General features: G+C 32.4%; 1 protein-coding gene across 1 annotated transcript; it reads right to left on the reverse strand.

Moving 5' to 3' along the window:
- Positions 1-11,641: 11,641 nt before the first annotated feature.
- On the reverse strand, positions 11,642-12,886 carry EPF2 (Putative membrane lipoprotein). The gene is given in 4 exon segments (XM_086255251.1): positions 11,642-11,921; positions 11,924-12,022; positions 12,271-12,329; positions 12,674-12,886. Coding segments are annotated over 4 exon segments (363 nt in total). The 5' UTR covers positions 12,777-12,886; the 3' UTR covers positions 11,642-11,819.
- Positions 12,887-19,091: the final 6,205 nt, after the last annotated feature.

Here is a 19,091-nt window from a genome sequence, read left to right on the forward strand (position 1 = left end):
TTAATGATTTGTATCAATTAATGTGAGACATTTTGTCACTTTTGTTACAAACTCTATCCAAATGAGGGACAAACTGGTCTTTCATATAAAATAAAATTTTAATTCTATTTCTAACTCAAAATATATTAAAACTAAAAAGATTAATACTTAAAAAAATTAAAACTAAGAAACATTAAAATTAAAATTACTAAAACTAAAACTAAAAAAGATTATAATTAAAAAGATTAAAACTATAAAAAATTAAAATTGAAAAAGATTAAAAACTGAAAAAATGAAAAAATGAAAAAAAAACAAAAGACGAGGGAGGTGCAGATCACATCGCACCCCCTTCCCCACCTCACTACGACAAGCCTCATAGCCTTGCCATCGGGAGCTTCATCGAAGACTTCATCAACAAAGTGGAGCTAGTCCAATTCAACCGTGACATTGCCGACTTCGCCACGTATAGCCGCCTCATCTTCGACTACCCCTACGCGCCCACCAACCTGATGTTCTTCCCCTCCGCCAAGGACTCAGCAAACCCCGACCTCATCGCCACCTCGGGGGACTACCTGAGTTTGTAGGAGATCCACGAGGACCCGATCGAGCTTAAGTCGTTGCTCAACGACAACATGAGCATCGAGTTCAACTCGGCCATGACCTCCTTCGATTGGGCTGAGAGGCGTGTGACGCGCGGAGAATGGTGATGTCGAGCGTGGACACCACGTGCACAATTTGGGACATTGAGAGGGAGGCCGTGGACACGCAGCTAGTGGCGCATGACAAGGAGGTGGACAGAGATGTGAAAAGAGAAAGATAAAGAGAGAGAGAGAGAGAGAGAGAGAGAGAGAGAGACGGACGAAATGGGGCAGCGCCGGTGAGTATGTGTCCTATTTAGAAAATTTTCCCTTATTATAACTTGCAATCAACCACATTTCATCAATTTTATCAAATAATTAAACAGAAAGATGTAGTGACTTGCATGAAATAATCTTGAAATGTCAATTTACCTCTACACGTGATTATCATATTCAAGCCTCGTCATGTTTTCGTTTGATTAGTTGATAAAATTTATGAATTATAGTTAACTGCAAGCTAAAGTAAACTATAAAACTCTTATTGCCAAAATTTAAACTACAAGAACTAAAATGGTAAATGACGAAAACTACATGGACTGTAAGTGTAATTTAGCCAAAAAAGAGTCCTAGGAAGTGGAATGTCAAAAAGACATTGAGGGAACTTTTGGAAATTAAACCCTTCCTCTTTTGTCTTTAGCCCGAGAAATTATTTCATGGTGATCTTTTATCTTTAGCTTGTCTTAATACCAAAGTTGATCGCCCTAAAGACACTAAGAATTTGCATTATCAAAATCAAATTAAGTTGATCCCTACACTCTAGACTACGACCCTACTTAAATTCAAAGTTAATGACCACATTACAAAACTACAAAATGTATACTTAATTACTTATATAAAATATTGAAAAGTGCGCAAAAAGTACAAATATGAAATATGGCAGAATACAAGGGTTGTAAATTTGTAATCCAAAAGTTGATTCAAAAGCATGACTTTGTCCAATGTCCTTCGACCCGGCTCTGTTTTCTTTTTTCCTTTCTTTTTTGGGTTGCTTCAAAAGACGGCATTGTCTTAAATTGAACAAACATATCAACATTTTTTTTTTATTCCGAAAGATATATAAGAATATAGGATGACATATAGGAATATAGGATGACAATTTGTGCTAATGGATTGCGTTGATATTGTCGAATATCAATCAACTTCAACACATCCTGTTTAATTAATCGTGTTAAAAGTAGGGAGCTTCTAGTAAAGATGTCCTAACTTTAAAAAAAGTAAGACCATCATCTCTGGGCACTACACAACATGCAATTTAATGATAGTAATTGTTCATTTTTTTGATCTTTTCTCAAGAGTTGTTTCTGTAAAAAATTAGGCAAATCAATAATTGTTTAGTTATTTAAATTATGAATACAAACACAATCAGTTATATAAAATTGAAATGATGTTGACGATCATAAATTGGTTAAACAATTTTTGATTTGGCTGAAGATTGATCTTTGAATAATGTTTTAAAATATAGACTATTACAATCATTAAATTGTTGGCTCAAGATAAAATGCCCTTATTTTCTTGTATAATTATTATAAGAATACATATAATACATATTAGAAAATGAAAAAAAATAAATTAATCATATTCTTCTTACAATGCTAGTTACATATGTTTATTGTTTAGAAATTACACTAGCCAAACTTGTTTGCTATTCTTATTAGTGTGCGTTGTGTCACATATGTCATATGGGGTCATGTCCGATGAGTAACTCAAACATGCTAATTTTATGTCAAGTTGGATTTGTTGGATTTGTGTATTCATATCCTATCAAAATCACCACCCCACATTACAGTATTTTATATTTACGATGCAGATACTCTTTTTCTTCGACGGCTTTTAGGTTTCAAATGTTTGAAATTCCTTTGCCCAAAAACAAAACTTTTTTAAAATTTTTTTGGACTCTAGTGAAAAAAAAAATTGGAAAAACAAAGAAAATCCCTTTTGACTCCATTTGGCACCTTCAAATTTCAATACGAGTAGGCGAGCACCCCCAGGGTCCCACCATCTTTGAGTGTTAAGTTCAACTACAGCCGACCATTGTAGTAGAAGCCCCACATGTCCAAGTGGCATAATTTGATTGGCTGAAGATCTGCCCTCTTGGAGGAGCTGCCTTCTTCTTACACTCAATGGGGTAGACAGATGTCGTGGTAGTTGGCCACGTGGTGGTAGAGAGTGGTGTTTTCTGTCATTTTAGCTACAGTGCAATTACTAGACTGCTCATTTCCGTGACAAATGGAACTTGTAACAACATGACGTGGCATATAGTTGTGAACTTATATGTGACAAGGTCAGCAAATCAATTATTGACGCCTTCATTTTATTTTCTTTCTAAGAACAATTGAGCCCTTGAGCATTTATATTGCTGAATGCTGATGGTAAAATACTTACCTTACAAAGACTTTTATTTTTCTTTCCTTTAAATAACAAATATCGGTTTAATATAACTACAATTAAAATCAATATTTTAATTATTATGTATTGAGGAAAAAAAAACAAGGCTTTTTCTTTTCAGCCCAAAACATAACTCCCAAAGACACAACAGTCCACGTATAGAAACTTATATCAAGCATTCAAGCCACATTTTAATAAGAGGAGTGCTTAGCACTCTGTATTTTTTGTTAGGTCTTTGATTTTAGGTACTAAATTGTAATATTTTTTTATTTTAATTACCAAAACGTTTATGTCATTTCATTTTAGATACTAAATTTTTGTTTAGGTACTAATTTTAAAAAATATGGTTATTTTGAGCTGTTACTGTCTAACAGTCATAACTTTTTTATTGATTTATTATTTTTTCAATATTTGCAAGGCTTAAACTTTAATATTTAGTCTATGGGTTATAGGATTTCATCCCCCAAGCCTAAATTAAAAGCATTAAACCCTTATAAAGTTTAAATTTTTATGAATTTGAAACAGTCACAACTGTATAGCAAACTAATTTGTGACATAATCCAAAATGTCTTACTTTAGGTTAGTACCTAAACTAAAAAAACTTAGTGTCTTGCTGCTTTGTTGAAAAACTATTGATATTTGGTAATTAATCCTAATTTTTTTTTTTACGATGAAATTGTTAAACAATTTCCATACAAAAATCATATTATAATGCTTTCTATACATTTATATTTTTAGTTACATAAACATGTGAAAAAATATATTTGAACAAAAACATATGAAAATTAATAAAATAATACAAAACACAAAATTAAAATTATTTGGAATCACATTATGAAATATATCGGTTTTATCTGTTATTATTGAATAGTTTCGTGGGCTGAATTGGTTTCTAGTAAAAAAAATGGGAACCGCCGAACACTCTTCCAAGGGAGATGAGCGTTCGGCCCTACAAAAACACGAAGCGGAATGTGGAGTGTTCAGCTCTTACGTTTATATCGTGCTTTTTTAAAAAAATATTTTTAACAACTTAAGTGGAATTTTTAACATTTAATACTTTTAGTTAGGTAATTTTATCATGGGACATTCAAAGTGGACCATTTTTTATCAATTACTAAAATTAGGATTAAATGCTAAATATTAATATTTTTTTAGCAAACCAGTAAGAAACTATTTGTTTTTTTTTTTAATTTAAGTACTAAGTTAGAGAAAGACTTTTTAGATTAGGTCACAAATTTATACGAAACGTGAATTTTTCGACACAAATTTGTACCAAAGTGCCGATCGCTTTGTGGTTTTCTGTTAGTTTTTTTTTTTTCTTTTCTTCAATTTGCTATACAGTTGTGACTTTATGAAATTCATAAAAATTCAATATTTATAAGGGTTTAATACTTTTGATTTAGGCTTGGGGGATGAAGTCCTACAGTCTAGAGACTAAACATTAAAGTTTAATTCTTGCAAACACTGAAAAAAAACAATAAATAAATAAAAAAGTTGTGACTATTGAACAATCATAGTTGAGTTTTTATAAAAAAAATTTCTCCTGAGCGCTCGGTGAACAATACTGAGTGTTCGGTAGAACCGTAGAACTATATTTTTAAAAATTGATACCTAAATTGAAATTTAATATTTAAAGTAAAATGACATAAATATTTTGATAGTTAAAATGAAAAACATTGAAATTTGGTACTTAAAATTAACGAACTTTTAAAACAATTGATATGTACTAAAATATATATGATTTATTGTGCACTTACATCCGTAGAGGGGAATTTTACCTCATAGTGCTTACTATTTTTCTTTTTTAATGAAACTTGTCACTTTTCATTCTCAATAAATAAAACTTTTCGCTTTCCAATTGTTATTGCATATCCCAAATTGAAGAAATAATTTGTAAACTAATTTTTCAGTACAAAATTAATGAAAAATGATTATAAAACAGACCTATTAAATAAAATTTGTAGCATAAAACAAGGATAATCTTTTTTTTTTCTTTTACGTCAATATTTTTCTGTTATATAACTTGTGAAATATTAATAGACTAATTAATGTATTACAGACTAAAAAAGTAAAACAAAATATATAAAAAAAATAATTTTTAGCATTCAAAAGCATGATGGGTATTGTACTCAGTCATCATGCAATACCCATCATGCTGCAGTCAATCTCACTCTTTAATTTCTTTTATTTTACTTTTCGGTGACAGTTTATTTTTTTTCCTTGGTAAAGTGACACATTTATTTTGTTTTCACCTTTTCTTTTTCAATTTTTCCAAACTAAAACGTTTTGCTTTTCTGCATATTGACATTAGTGATTAGGGAACAGGGAGAGGCCCAATGATTTTTTTATTTTATATAATTTTCCTGTTTTTATGATTAAATTGTTGGAACAATGACATATTTGATTTTCTGAAGGATGGCATGCAGCTGATATGTATGTGTCACCTCAATTGATGTTGCCATTGGATATGTTTATATATTCATTAGTTTTAAAATTAAAGGTTATTTTCCTTAACATTTTATCTTAGTTTTATATTTTTTTTTTTCCCTATATGGCCTTTCTTCTCCCATTTTGGATTTGCACACTAAAAATAAAAAATAAAACCTTGGTTATATTGAAGGAACCGAATCGAACATATCCTAACACTAACAATTTACCCTATCCCCCCTCACCAAGACTAAAATCCCAAGTATTTAGTTCAACAAACCCAGCTCTTCAAATCAAGAAACCCCAACTCAGCCATAGTAAAGAGTTTATAAGTTAAAGTATTTCTATAAATTAACTATTGAGGAAATAAATTCTCTGTAGTGGGGCAAGTGATGTTTGTTTGGTTCTACTTTTTAATTCAAGATCCAGACATGAAGATGGAAAATGCAAATCTACAACGTAAAATATTAAAATAAAAAGTGTCACTCAATTTTCAAATGAAGTTAATGTCTCAACTCTCATGCATTCAATTTGAAGAGTTTGAAATTGTTTACTGTGTTTCCAACTCGAGTTGTATACCCCTTCATTATTGAAAGGGACAAGAACTTGAATTCTAGTTTTATACCTCGGGGTGTCAGGATATTTGGTTTTTCAAATTTGTAATAAGTAGTCAAGGTCTGGTTTTTTCATATTTTTTTGGTGAAACAAGTTTTTTTTCATTTTTGATGCATAAGTTATCAAATGCTTGGGTTCACTTTTGTAATTTTGGTCATATGATGACTAACTCTCCCCTAGACCAATAACAAATTTATATTTGTGCAAAATTAAGGTCCGAAGAAAAGAAAGAGGGGGGAAAATAATAAAGGACAAGATAGAAGTGATGACTATATTCGGAATTATTGACGTCAATTAGAGGTGTACAACGGGTCGGCCCGACCATTTAAAATTGGTCCATTCATGCTTCGTGTTGTGTTCGGGTCGGGCTGACCCAATTATCTTAAATCTTAAGCCCAACTCAGTTTATAACGTTATTAATTTTCATAAACAAGTTGTGTTAGGCTCACGCGAGGCCAAGCGGGTCCGATTATTTATTTTAAAATTTTTAAGTTTTACTAATTATTTAATAAAAATTATTAACAAATGTTTTTAAGTTGTTCAACATCATCTCAATAATGTTAGAGAGAAATTAATATTTCACATTTAAGGATTAGTTATACAATTGGAATATTCTCGCATAAAAACAAAATTTTATAAATAAAAAAAAATTGAAGATGAAATATTTTTTTAAAAAATAAAAATTAATAATGAATAACTTTGAAATAGAATATATTTGTATTTAATTTTTGGAAAATCCTTGATATGAAATAAATATTTTATCTAAACCCTAAATCCTAATATCTAAAACCTTAACCCTAAACAATACCTTTAAAACTTGTACATGTGTTATAATTTGAATGGATTAATAATACCAAATTAACATGTCATGTGGTTTTACAGTAGTACACAATATTTTTTCCAAAGAGTGGTGTTATTCACACACACTAATCTTATTTCTCCACCCTTCTTCAAACAACAAAATTAATTATAATTTCCTGTTTAGAAAGTTACCAAAAAGGGCTTATTAAAAAAAAAAAATAGAGAAGAAAGAGTATAGAAATTGCCTTGGCTAGCTGCCCACCTTCAATAGCAAAGTGGGGTGCTCCACATCTCACCAATTGGGAACACAAGTACTAAAGAGCATTGAAACATGGATCCAGCCTCTATACATTTTCTCTTACAAGAGTGTAAGAATCATTGAGCCATGGATGAACTTCTCACCACTACAACGACTCGCAACCATCTTTCAGCAAGAAAATATGTGAGTATTATAAGTTAGTATGGATCAACTTTTTGTACAGTAGTAATATATAGAAGGGTTAAATGCAAAAATGGTTTACGTACTTTACACTGATTTTCAATTTGGTTCATTAACTATAAAAAGTGTAAATTTGGTCCACGAATTTTTCAATTTGTACCAAAGCAGTACAAATCGTTAATTTTCAGATAACGTACTTTACACTGATTTTCAATTTGGTTCATTAATTATAAAAAGTGTGAATTTGGTCTATGAATTTTTCAATTTGTACCAAAGCAATACAAATCGTTAATTTTCATCTGAAAATTAACGAAATTGGTCACATAAAAATGTAATGAACAATTGAAATCCCCTTGAAAATGTGGTCACTTGTTGTGCACATGACCAGTTTCCGTTAAATTTTCCGATGGAAGTTAATATTTGTACTGCTTTGGTACAACTTGAAAAGTTCGTGGACCAAATAGATAATTTTTATAGTTAATGAATCAAATTAAGAATCAATATAAAATTTATGAATTATTTTTATATTTAACTCTATATTGAAAAAGATAACCATTTATAAGTACATATATCGATACAAATAGTGTAGTTGTGAAACGCAATAAATTAACAAAACACCCCAAAAGTAATCTAAGATTCATAGAAATTTTCAGTTCAATTGCTTTTCATTGGTTTAAGAGACGATTCAGGATATCAACTAAAAAATTGGGCAATACTTGTTTGTAGAGGTGCAAGCGAAAATAAAGTCAGTGGAAAAATAGGAATAGAGGTGGCAATAGTATCACTCTTATAATAAAAGTGGGGAACTCAAATTTCTCTGTGAAGAAGTTACCACGGGGACAATTGAATTTGGCTTTGACAATTGCCTTTTACTTCCACTTTCCTACGTTTGTTTCTTAACCGTCTTCTCTTTGCCTTCATGAGATTGTGAAAACTAGAAAAGTGAGAGGTGAGAAGGGTGAGACCGTGAGGAGAAATTATTTTGTATAACCGATATACTGACACATAGTATAATCAATTTATGTGTTATAATATGAGTGGATGTTATCAATACTATACCCTACTAATATAAACACATCGTCCAATAATACCCTTACACGTTGGATTGGTTATACCACGTAGCGGTATATCAGTTATACTCTATAATTTTTCGACAGTGAGAGGGAGAGAAGGAAAGCCACTATTTGATGGGTTTTAGCGAGCTTATGGATAATATTGTTAGCATGCTATAAACTGCATCAACTGATACCCTTTTAAATTTATTTTAATAGTTTATCTAAAAAATATATATATTTTAATAATTGTATTTTACAGCTATACTCTCATTTATTATATTGTTTTTATGTAACTGTTTTATTGAATAAAATGTATTTTAGACATTCTAATTTTTGGTGAAGCTTGAAAAACCAAATTCCTTTTATGACCTTATAATAAATAAATATATATATATATATATATAAAGGTAGCTTCTATTGAGATATACCTCAACTTATTTATGTTGAGGTATGCCCTGTTGGGGCCCACACGAGTTGTTTTGTGTTGATCCGAACAATTTATTTTTTACATCTTCATTGATAGATCATCCTTGCAAAAACTTAGCCAAATCGGAAATCATTTGCCTATCTAACTTTGATTAAATAAATGGACGAACTAAATATTTTCGATGAAACCGTCCATTTATTTTATCAAAGTTAGATAGACAAATGATTTTCGATTTGACTAATTTTTTGTAAGGATGATCTATTAATAGAGATTTAAAAAAAGAACGGTTCAAATCGACATAAAACGACTCATATGAGCCCTAATAAAGTCATACCTCAACATAAATAAGTTGAAGTATACCTCAATAGAAGGAGCCTAATATAAAGGGTTTAGGGTTTAGAGCTTTAGATAGAGATGGTTGTTGGCCCAAATTTGTCTCTACTCCTTTACGGGCCTCATTTGGTTAGTTGTATTATTAAAGTTAATCTGAAAGTTGCTGGGCCTTATAAAACAGCCACTATTTTGAAGAGTTTTCTGAGAAAAAAAAACCCCCTGACTCAAGTTTAACATGTTTCGTATTTTGAAATAACTACCACCTCCACTTCTCTTATGAAAGCCCTCTTTGATTACATTGTTTTTCCAGTTTTTTGGGTACATTGTGCTCCTCTCTACTATCTATCTAACATTGTTTTTTGGTATCCAATATACTGGCCATGTTTGTTGTTTTCAATTTGGCATTTATTATTAATTTGGCATTCTCCGGCATTGCTCATTTGCTCTGAAGCTTCAATTTTGTTTTGGAAGCATGTTTTGAAAACTAAAACTTGTTAATCAACTCAAGTTTAACTTAACATCTCTTTTTCTTTTCTTTTTTTGTTTAATCAATCTACTGCGATAGGTGATTGCTTATGTACTGCTAGCTAATTCAATTAATTTGAAAAGCAATTATAGTTTTCACATCTTTTGCTGAAATTTTTTCTTAATTTTCTTCTTTATCAGTAGTTAAGTGTTTCACATATCTCTTTCTATATAGAACCCACTCACCAGTTTCAGTCATTTTCTGCATTGCTAATTAATCTCTGCAATCATCGGTTTCCAAGCAATGCGAATTTCATAATAGTAAATCTCATTCCCATACAAAATTGTACTTTTTGATATGTTGTGCATTGTAATGTTTGTTATTTGGGGTTTATATCATTTAAATCACATGATAACCAACTGCTACATATGTTTACATCATAAGCATCAGGTTCAGTACCTTTTCCAATCATATGAATCAATAAGCAACACAAATTTTTTCGATCTCTGCTCTCTCTTCTCACTAGATTGTTCTCTTTTCACTCATTTTTAATTTGTTAATCGGTTACTCAAACTTGAAGTCGAATCTGCGGCATGTAAGTGACACCCTTTAAGTTTGATTTGGTTACTTTTGTTGGTTGAGATATGAAGCCCATTTCTTGTCTGTAATTGACACCCTTCAAGTAATTTAAAATGTTGTGGCACTTGGAGATATTCTTCATTAGTTTGGATGAATGAAAATCAAGGTTTCCAATATGTACCAAAAGACTCTGGATTTTCATGATTAGCAGTGTAGGTCTCACTCTTTTAGCTACATAAGGGAACTCAAATCAATAATCATGTAAAGTATCTACAAATGCCAATTATTCAAGTAATTTAGAATCCTTATCAAGTTGAGCAAGTCAAACATTAGAAACAAGAATACCAGTTTAACTCAAGTTTAATTTCTCAGGCATTAATGTAGTGAAGCTTCATTTTTTGAAAAATAAAACTTGTTAATTAACTCAACTTCTGTGCTTAATTTTCTGTTTCAGGTCTTATATTCCTCCTTCAAATCAAATTAAGAGGATACTGGCATCAGTAAAGCAGTTCAAGTTTTGGGTTGAGCAACTTTAACAAATATGAGAATAAGTGACCCGTTAAGTTAACGGGTCATGTGGTGTACATCGACAAAACCCGTTCTACTACCTCTTAGTAATGACAATTTGGTAATTTACCCAATTTTTTTTTGTTATTATTATTATTTTTAACTTTTCTAGTTTGTTTTTCTTCCATTGCTAATTATATTTATTTAAGTAATACTGTATTTATATTTTTAGGCATATATAAATTTTGTAATATGGTGATGAAAGCAAAATTTTTATGGAAGATGTCAGGTTTGTTTTCAAATGAGAGGGATCATACACAAAAGAGACCAAATAGCTAAAAAAACTTGGTTCACTTTTAAGTGTCCAATAGATTCCCATCAAGCATTATACTTGGATATTATAAGTGTTTAGAATTTAAATAATTTCACATGTAAATGCAAACATATGAACACATTTCTTTTTCTTAAATGAAGTAAAACACTCTGACCAAACAACAAATGAAGTAAAACACACCCGCTCTTTTATTGGGAAAAAAAAAAAAAAAAACACACCCAACTTTACATGTTAATTATTTGGACTCATGGTTTTTTTTGTGTTGGAAAGGAATTTTGGTTTATTATTTCTTCAGATATTAATTAGGTAATTGCAAAACTCGTGATCGTTTGTTCTCCTGAGTCCTGACTCCTCCTGTCTATATGGAAACTTGCAGGAAAATTTGATTCATGCATTAAAGGCCAATTTCCATGTCCCTTATCCACTTCAATGCTACTGCCAGCATGCCTTAAAATCAATGGCATCCTTGTCGGAACATTTATTGATTGATATAATTATAAATTATGTAGTGAGAGAGAGATCAGATCGAGAGAGAGTGCCCAGTGGCTAAACAATGTTTGCTCAATTAAATTGAACAATAAACAACTCAAATGTACTAATTAGCTATAAAAAAAAAAAAAAGAACAAAAGAACAAAACAAGAAACTCATTCTGCCATATACAAACTCTCCCTTAACTTTTTTTTTTTTTTTTTTTCAAACTACAAAGCCTACAAAAAAGTAATAACTAAGAAAAGTCACCCCCAGAAATTAACATCCACAATATAAGTCCTTGCTTATAAGTCCATAAGTACTGGACATGAAGAGCAGTGAATGTGGTGAATGTGGTGAATGAATTAATTGGAGGGCACATGGTAGTATTTTCCTCTACACATGCACCTGTAGACCATTGGGCATGACTCTGAAGTGGAGCACTTGAAGCTCACCATCACCCTTTTGCTGTTTTGCATGGAAAACATGGTCCACAGGCATGAGAGCAGTCCGGCAAGCTCGACCCAGTTGGGTATAGTTCCATCCTCTCTTCTTCATTTGCTCCTTCCTAAATTCAATTAATTACAATAACCAAAAATGGTCTTAATTATTTCATTATTTTGGTCACAGTTTATTTCACAACATCTCAATAATACATGAGAAAAATTATAAATATTATCTTGCCTGACAATCTGATAACAGAAATACTTATATTGTCGAAATATAAAAGTGAATCAATAAATATATGGTTCAAAACATACATAAGGTAATTTGACTTTTTATGTGTGAATACTGAAATAATTGTGGGAAACAAACCTCAAGGTACATTCGAACATTATCTCTGTGATCGGTGGCAACTTCTCTTTGGAGGCTTACTGAAATATTAAGCAATACATTAAGGTTAATAAATAAAGAAGAAGAAAGAAAACTAAATCCAAAAGGAAAATACTAGGGTCACCAAATAATGTGACAACTGACAAATGCATGAAACTTTCAAAATAAATGAGATTTTTAAGGCCTAAATATTACTCAACTTATTTTAGGGTTTTTAGCATTACTCAAAGAAAAAAGCAGTATTATAGTTAACATAATAATGAGGACAAAAGATATTGACATATCAGATGTATATATATATATATATTTGGGGGGGGGGGGGGGGGGGGAATTAAATCAACTAAGAACACTAATTTACTAATTAATGATGAAATGATGGACATACAAGGATGATGAGGCCTCACACGTAGGCTTCTGCCTATCATAACTAGCATGAAGAAGATGACAAGTAGGAAACTTGTGTGGGCTCTAAGAGAGAAGCTCTTCATACTTTGGTTGTGTATGTGTGTTCTATATATGATCTTGTAGTGACTACTCAAATTTGATGAAGAAAGATTTCATTAGAATGGAAGGAAAAGAAAAGCTGTGAAAAGGGATGTGTTGTGTTTGAGGAGGGGTTTGGTGAAGAGTCGATATATATGGGGGTGAATAATATATTGGGAAATGAAAAGTAGGAGGGTAAGGGTTTAATTAAATGTAGGAGAAGGTACACCTGTTGCACTTCACATGATCCACGGCCACCTTTTCAAAGTGCATCACATGTTTTGGCAAGTCGATCAATCTAAACATAAAGTCTCAAACTTTTAATTTCTAATGAACAAAGTGGTAATATTTTAAGAAGTACACAACTTTAATTAAAACTTGTCCTGTTGCCTCAAATGGCAAATATAGAAGATTGCTGATTAGGATCATGAATTTCGTTTCCTGGCCAAGGGACATTTCCAACATTGGACCATCAATCGAATATATATGCAATGCTATAATGTTTTGGCCCAATACATCTGGAATCTGATTTGATTACATCTTGTAACCTTTGATTTGACCCTTTGTCTCAATATTTCCTTATGAGGACTCTTCACCCCAACTTCTTTTCAATTTTTTTTTTTTAACCTCCAGGCCTTTATTATTTTTTTTTAATTTTTTTTTCCCACTCCCGCTTTTTTCTGTCTTTTTCGGGCGCCATATATGATGATTAGATAGTTCATTCACATTTACGTATTAAATTGTGACACTGTTACACGTCTAGGGTTGTATTTGTTTTTAATCTTTATTTGTTGTTTATAGTTTAAGGTATAGCAGCCTAAACCATATGCTCTAAAACAATGATTTTACTCTCTAAAGTAATTAACCCTAAATTCTAAGCCCTAAACTGCCTAAAATTTTTAAAAATAAAAATAAAATTGTAACTGCACGCCTATAGGGAGTGGAAAATAAATGAAAAAGAAGTTAGGGCTATATATGAAAGAGTTTAACTCTCACACGAAGGGTTTCCAATAAATTTCTATTCATTTAAATGGTCATGATTATAAGATAGTTCTTGAAAATTATAATATTGTCTCTCCATTTTGCCTATTGATTTGGATTGGATGCACTAACTTTCACATGCATGATAGGCAATCCACATGTCAAGCCTAATAGTCACATGTACCCCCAAATTTCCAAATATAAATTGTCCACGTGTTTAGCTTAAGTCATTCCATATGTGAGAGGGCATGTTAAGAGTATATCTTGATCATACATCAGGATGTAAAGTCTTGCATTACAATATATAATTTTATTGGTCTCTCCACTTATTGTCAAATTAATTTTGGGATGAATCCTCTAACTTCAATAGTTTTAAGTTTTAACAATAACCTTTCACTAGAAATGTTGATTGATTTAATAGTAGATGGCTTAGTAGTTATGGGGCTTAATCTAAGTAAAAGTTGGGTAGGATCCTCTTTTTTTTTTTTTTTTTTAATGTTTTTGGATTGGATCAAATTTTAAATACTTCAACAGCCAAAAGCAACACTTGATGTTTGGGAAAACTATATAAAAGTAACTGCATATTGTTCTTACATTTTTCTATTTTGCTAGCGTGCAAGTGCAAACCTATTTTATAGTGTTAACTATATAAACATATTTTTGGCTTTTCTAAAGAAAAAAATTCTTGAAAAAAAAAAACACTTCGTTATTTTTCTTAACAAAACAGTTGGAGTGAATATATATATACATGCTCCTTCTATTGAGGTATACCTTAACTTATTTATGTTGAGGTATGACCTTGTTGGGGCCCACACGAATCGTTTTGTGTCGATCCGAACCGTTCATTTTTTACATCTTCATTGATAGATCATCTTTGCAAAAAATTAGCCAAATCGAAAATCATTTGCCTATCTAATTTTGATTAAACAAATGGACGGTTTCATAAAAAATATTTGGTTCATCCATTTATTTGATCAAGATTAGATAGACAAATGATTTCCGATTTGGCTAATTTTTTGCAAGCATGATCTATTAATGGAAAAATTGAACGGTTTGGATCAACACAAAACGACTCGTGTGGGCCCTAATAAGGTATACCTCAACATAAATAAGTTGAGGTATACCTCAATAGAAGGAGTCTGTATATATATATATATATTTTTTTTTTCTAAACGCAAAAAGTAGTGGAGACTTGTGGCTATAGTAATTAAGAACATCTAACATAGAAAGTTACACTTTGAATCCTTCATTTCCTATTTAATATTATTTGATAAAAAAAAAGGTGCAAATAAAAAGTTAAAATAGTATATCTAGTAGTATTGTTGTTAGAAAGCTTATATGTATGAGAGGAAAGTACAGATTTGGTCCACTTATTTTATACATAGTTCAATTTTGGTCAACGATCTTTTTTAAGTTCTGTTTTGGTCTACTAATTGTTTCACTTGTTCAATAAAAGTCCAGATTTATTTTCTCAAATTTGTCCCGCCTTTTACCCTATCAAATCTCAGTCAAATTTAACAAACATATACTTGTTTTAAAGCTATGCATCTCCTTTTTACAACCATATAAAGATCATTCAAATCGAAGTTCTAAAACTCAAGATAATTGTCTCCAAAGTAGGGTACCCGAAACTACCAATTTTTCGTGGAAAATTTTCATAATTTTCAAACTTCACCAAACTTCAATTATCTTTAATTCTAATACTCCAAATTGGTTCCTATGATTAAGAAATGATAAAATATAACTTATACTTAATTTAATTATAATTGAAGAAAACACAACCAAAATGATTTAAAATCATAATTTAAAAAGGATCATGGACCAAAATTGAACTAAGTATAAAATAAGTGGACCAAAATTGAACTTTACAAAGATTTTGGACCAAAATTAAACTAGGTATAAAATAAATAGACCAAATTTGTAATTTCCTCTATGTATGGTTGCCTAGAAATGTAGTTGACGGTTTTTTTTTTTTTTTTTTTTTTTTTAAGAGTTATATATGTGGTTGACTAATGTTTAGAAAACCAAGCATAGCTTACTGGTGGACTATACTATTTGTAAGGATAAGTAAGGGGTTAAAATCTCCCAGTTCCAAATGTAGGAACATCATGTTGTTGTACACTTGCAAATAAAGGCGTATGAACAATTCTTATGATATAGTCATGTGTTTCATAGACATGAGAAATTGCTGAATAATGCAGAGGCTTTGAGTTTTAATAAACTCTAAGATTTGACATGATTAGGGATGGCAACGGGGCGGGGCGGGGCCGGGGGTGCCACCCCCATCCCCCGCCCCCGAAATTTTTTGAATCCCCGAATCCGCCCCAAATCCCCGACTACGTAAACGGGGATTCCCCGTCCCCGACCCCGCCGGGGAGTGGCTTCCCCGAACCCGCCCCGAATCCCCCACCTATGTAAAGAGAGATCGCAGAGAGAGGATGGCGAGTGGCAAACGGCGACGGCGACCAGAGAAGGAGATCGCAGAGAGAGGACGGCAAACGGCAACGGCGAAAGGGCGAGAGAGAGGCGACTGGCGAGACTCGGGGTTGCGAGACAGAGGGGCGAGATGGTGGCGAGAGAGCGGCGAGACAGAGATGGTGGCGAGAGAGCGGCGAGACAGAGATGGTGGCGAGAGGGCGAGACAGAGAGTGCGAGACAGAGGGACGACTGGCGAGAGTGCGAGACGAGCGGCTCGATGGTGGAGACTGGCGAGATGCTGGCGACTGGCGACTTGGCGAGAGGGCGGCGCGACTGCGAGAGAGACGCAGTGACTGAGAGAGATAGAGAGTTAGAGACTGAGAATGAGAGGAGAGATTAGATATTTAGATCACAGTGTTTTTTTTTTTTTTTTTTGTTTGTTTAGGGTTTGGTGTATTGGGGTTTGGAAGTTTGGGAATTGGGGTTTTAAAACATATATATAAATATATAATTTAACAAACATACATTTATATATGTTAATACATTTAACAAAAATACATATTAATACCTTAAACATATATATTTGTTAATTTACTTAAAAAATAATTTAACAAATATATGTTTTTTCATTTATATAAAGCTTAGGGTTTAGGTTATTAATTTTATGATCTAAATTATGTATAAATATATAAATAGGAAGAATAAGGTTAGGGTTTAGGGTTTAGGTTATTAATTTTATTATCTAAATTGTGTATAAATATAGGGTTTAGGATTAATAAGTTTAGGGTTTAGGGTTTATGGGGTTTAGGTTTTTAGGGTATAGGGTATAGGGTATAAGGTATAGGGTTTAGAGTTTTATTATCTAGATTGGAATAATAAGTTTAGGGTTTAGGCTGTATGGGGTTTAGGCTTTTAGGGTATAGGGTTTAGAGTTTTATTATCTAGATTGGAATAATAAGTTTAGGGTTTAGGCTGTATGGGGTTTAGGCTTTTAGGGTATAGGGTTTAGAATATATGGTATAGGGTATAGGTTTAGGGTATAGGGTATAGGGTTTTGGGTTTAGGGTTTTATTATCTAGATTGGAATAATAAGTTTAGGTTTTAGGCTTTATGGAGTTTAGGCTTTTAGGGTGTAGGCTTTAGGATATAGGGTATAGGGTATAAGGTATAGGGTTTAGGGTATAGAGTATAGGTTTTAGGGTATATGGTATATGGTAGGGTATAGGGTATAGGGTATAGGGTTTAGGGTTTAGGGTTTAGGGTTTTATTATCTAAATTGTGTATAAATATATAAATTGGAAGAGTAAAATCATAAGAACTTGTTGGTCTGATGGTAAGGAGCTGTGGGAGAAAACTTGAGGTGCCAAGTTCGATCCCCCTATATGACACTTTTAACACTAAAATTTTAATAATATATATTTGGTGTAAACGGGGCGGGTTCGGGGTCGGGGAAGCCAAAACCATACCCGCCCCGCCCCAGACTCGGGTCCCCGCATAAATCCCCGAATCCGAACCCGGCCCCATTTATCTCCCCCATTAGGGTTTTAATCGGATCGGGTCCCCGCGGGGATTTGCCCCCGCGGGGATTTTTGCCATCCCTAGACATGATCTGTGTGGAAGGGAATGAGTTCACGTGCCTGCAGACACACTCTTGAATATGATCTCTGTTGAAGAGTAATTGAAGAAGGCCTCTGCCATAAACGTGAAGGCCAGACATGACTTTAATGAACTTAACTTCCTCCTTAATTCTTCCATGCCTTTATGAATGGAGATTTCATCTCATCAATTTCATGTTCCCACCATGTTTAATTTCCAATGTGCTCACAAAGGATATAAGCTTGATATACATTTTCGACTCGTTCCTTAATAGCTTATGGAGCATTTGGAATTATATTCAAAAAATTTCTTTCTTTCTTAATTCCTTTATAAATATGATAGATGGAAACAAAAAATAGTTTTTAGAAAAACTCCATCTCAAATTTTTGGGTGTAGTGATTGTTTTTTTTGTTTTTGAGCGAAAGTAGTTGTCTGATATTTACTCTTTTAGAGCTCTAGTTTCAATTTTCAATATATAGTTTTTGGGTTCCAAACCTCCAACCCTCATCTCTCACTTATTTTTAAAAATTATTTATTGCAGAGTAGGGTTGCATCTATATTGTCTAAATATATTGTCTTTTATGGAGCTGCACGTTCTCAAGAAGTCAGGATAGTGTTAATTTGATATAAATTTTTGAGCTCTAGTGGCTATTTAATAGGAAAATGAAGACACAAATGTATGCTCAAATTGGTCAATAATTAGTGTTGTTTATGTAGGCAGCAAAATTGTAATGAGATTTATATAGAGTGCATGTGCATCAGTGCATGTGCATATTTGATATAATGATATGTGACCATGTCAGTATTACTACAACCCCATTTCTTCAAAACAAGTACAGAGTTCTTCGGTTGGTCTCTAATGTCTTCTCCTACACTTTAATTTGACTTTGGTTGGACAAACAGTCGAATAGGTGGTGGGGGAGAAAGTTTATTGAAATGGAATTTTGGGCAAAGGGAAGAAACTATGTCTGAACCAAAAATGTACCAGAAGGCCATGTGACTTGGTTGGGCTCAAAAAGAAAGGCCCATAATGCATTGAACAAGACATGCCTACACGTTGAAGGTGGCCAGCCCATGGGCAGATGACCCAAAGCCATGGAAATATGCAGATCGATATCCCTATTGGGCATAGAGAATTAACCAAAGCAAAAGACCGAACTTTCCTGGGCTTGTCTGGCTTTAAGGTTTTATCTAGGATGATATGGACTCACCTAGATGGGCTTAATATGTCTGGCTTTGATTTAGAAGTCTGTGCTTACAAATAAATATGAAGGCCCAATTGAGAGCCTTACGAGGTGTGCCGTATACAGATGCCTATTAAAATA

The sequence above is a fragment of the Dryas octopetala genome, chromosome 8, assembly GCF_963921425.1.
Source record: "Dryas octopetala chromosome 8, drDryOcto1.1, whole genome shotgun sequence".
Classification (NCBI taxonomy): domain Eukaryota; kingdom Viridiplantae; phylum Streptophyta; class Magnoliopsida; order Rosales; family Rosaceae; genus Dryas; species Dryas octopetala.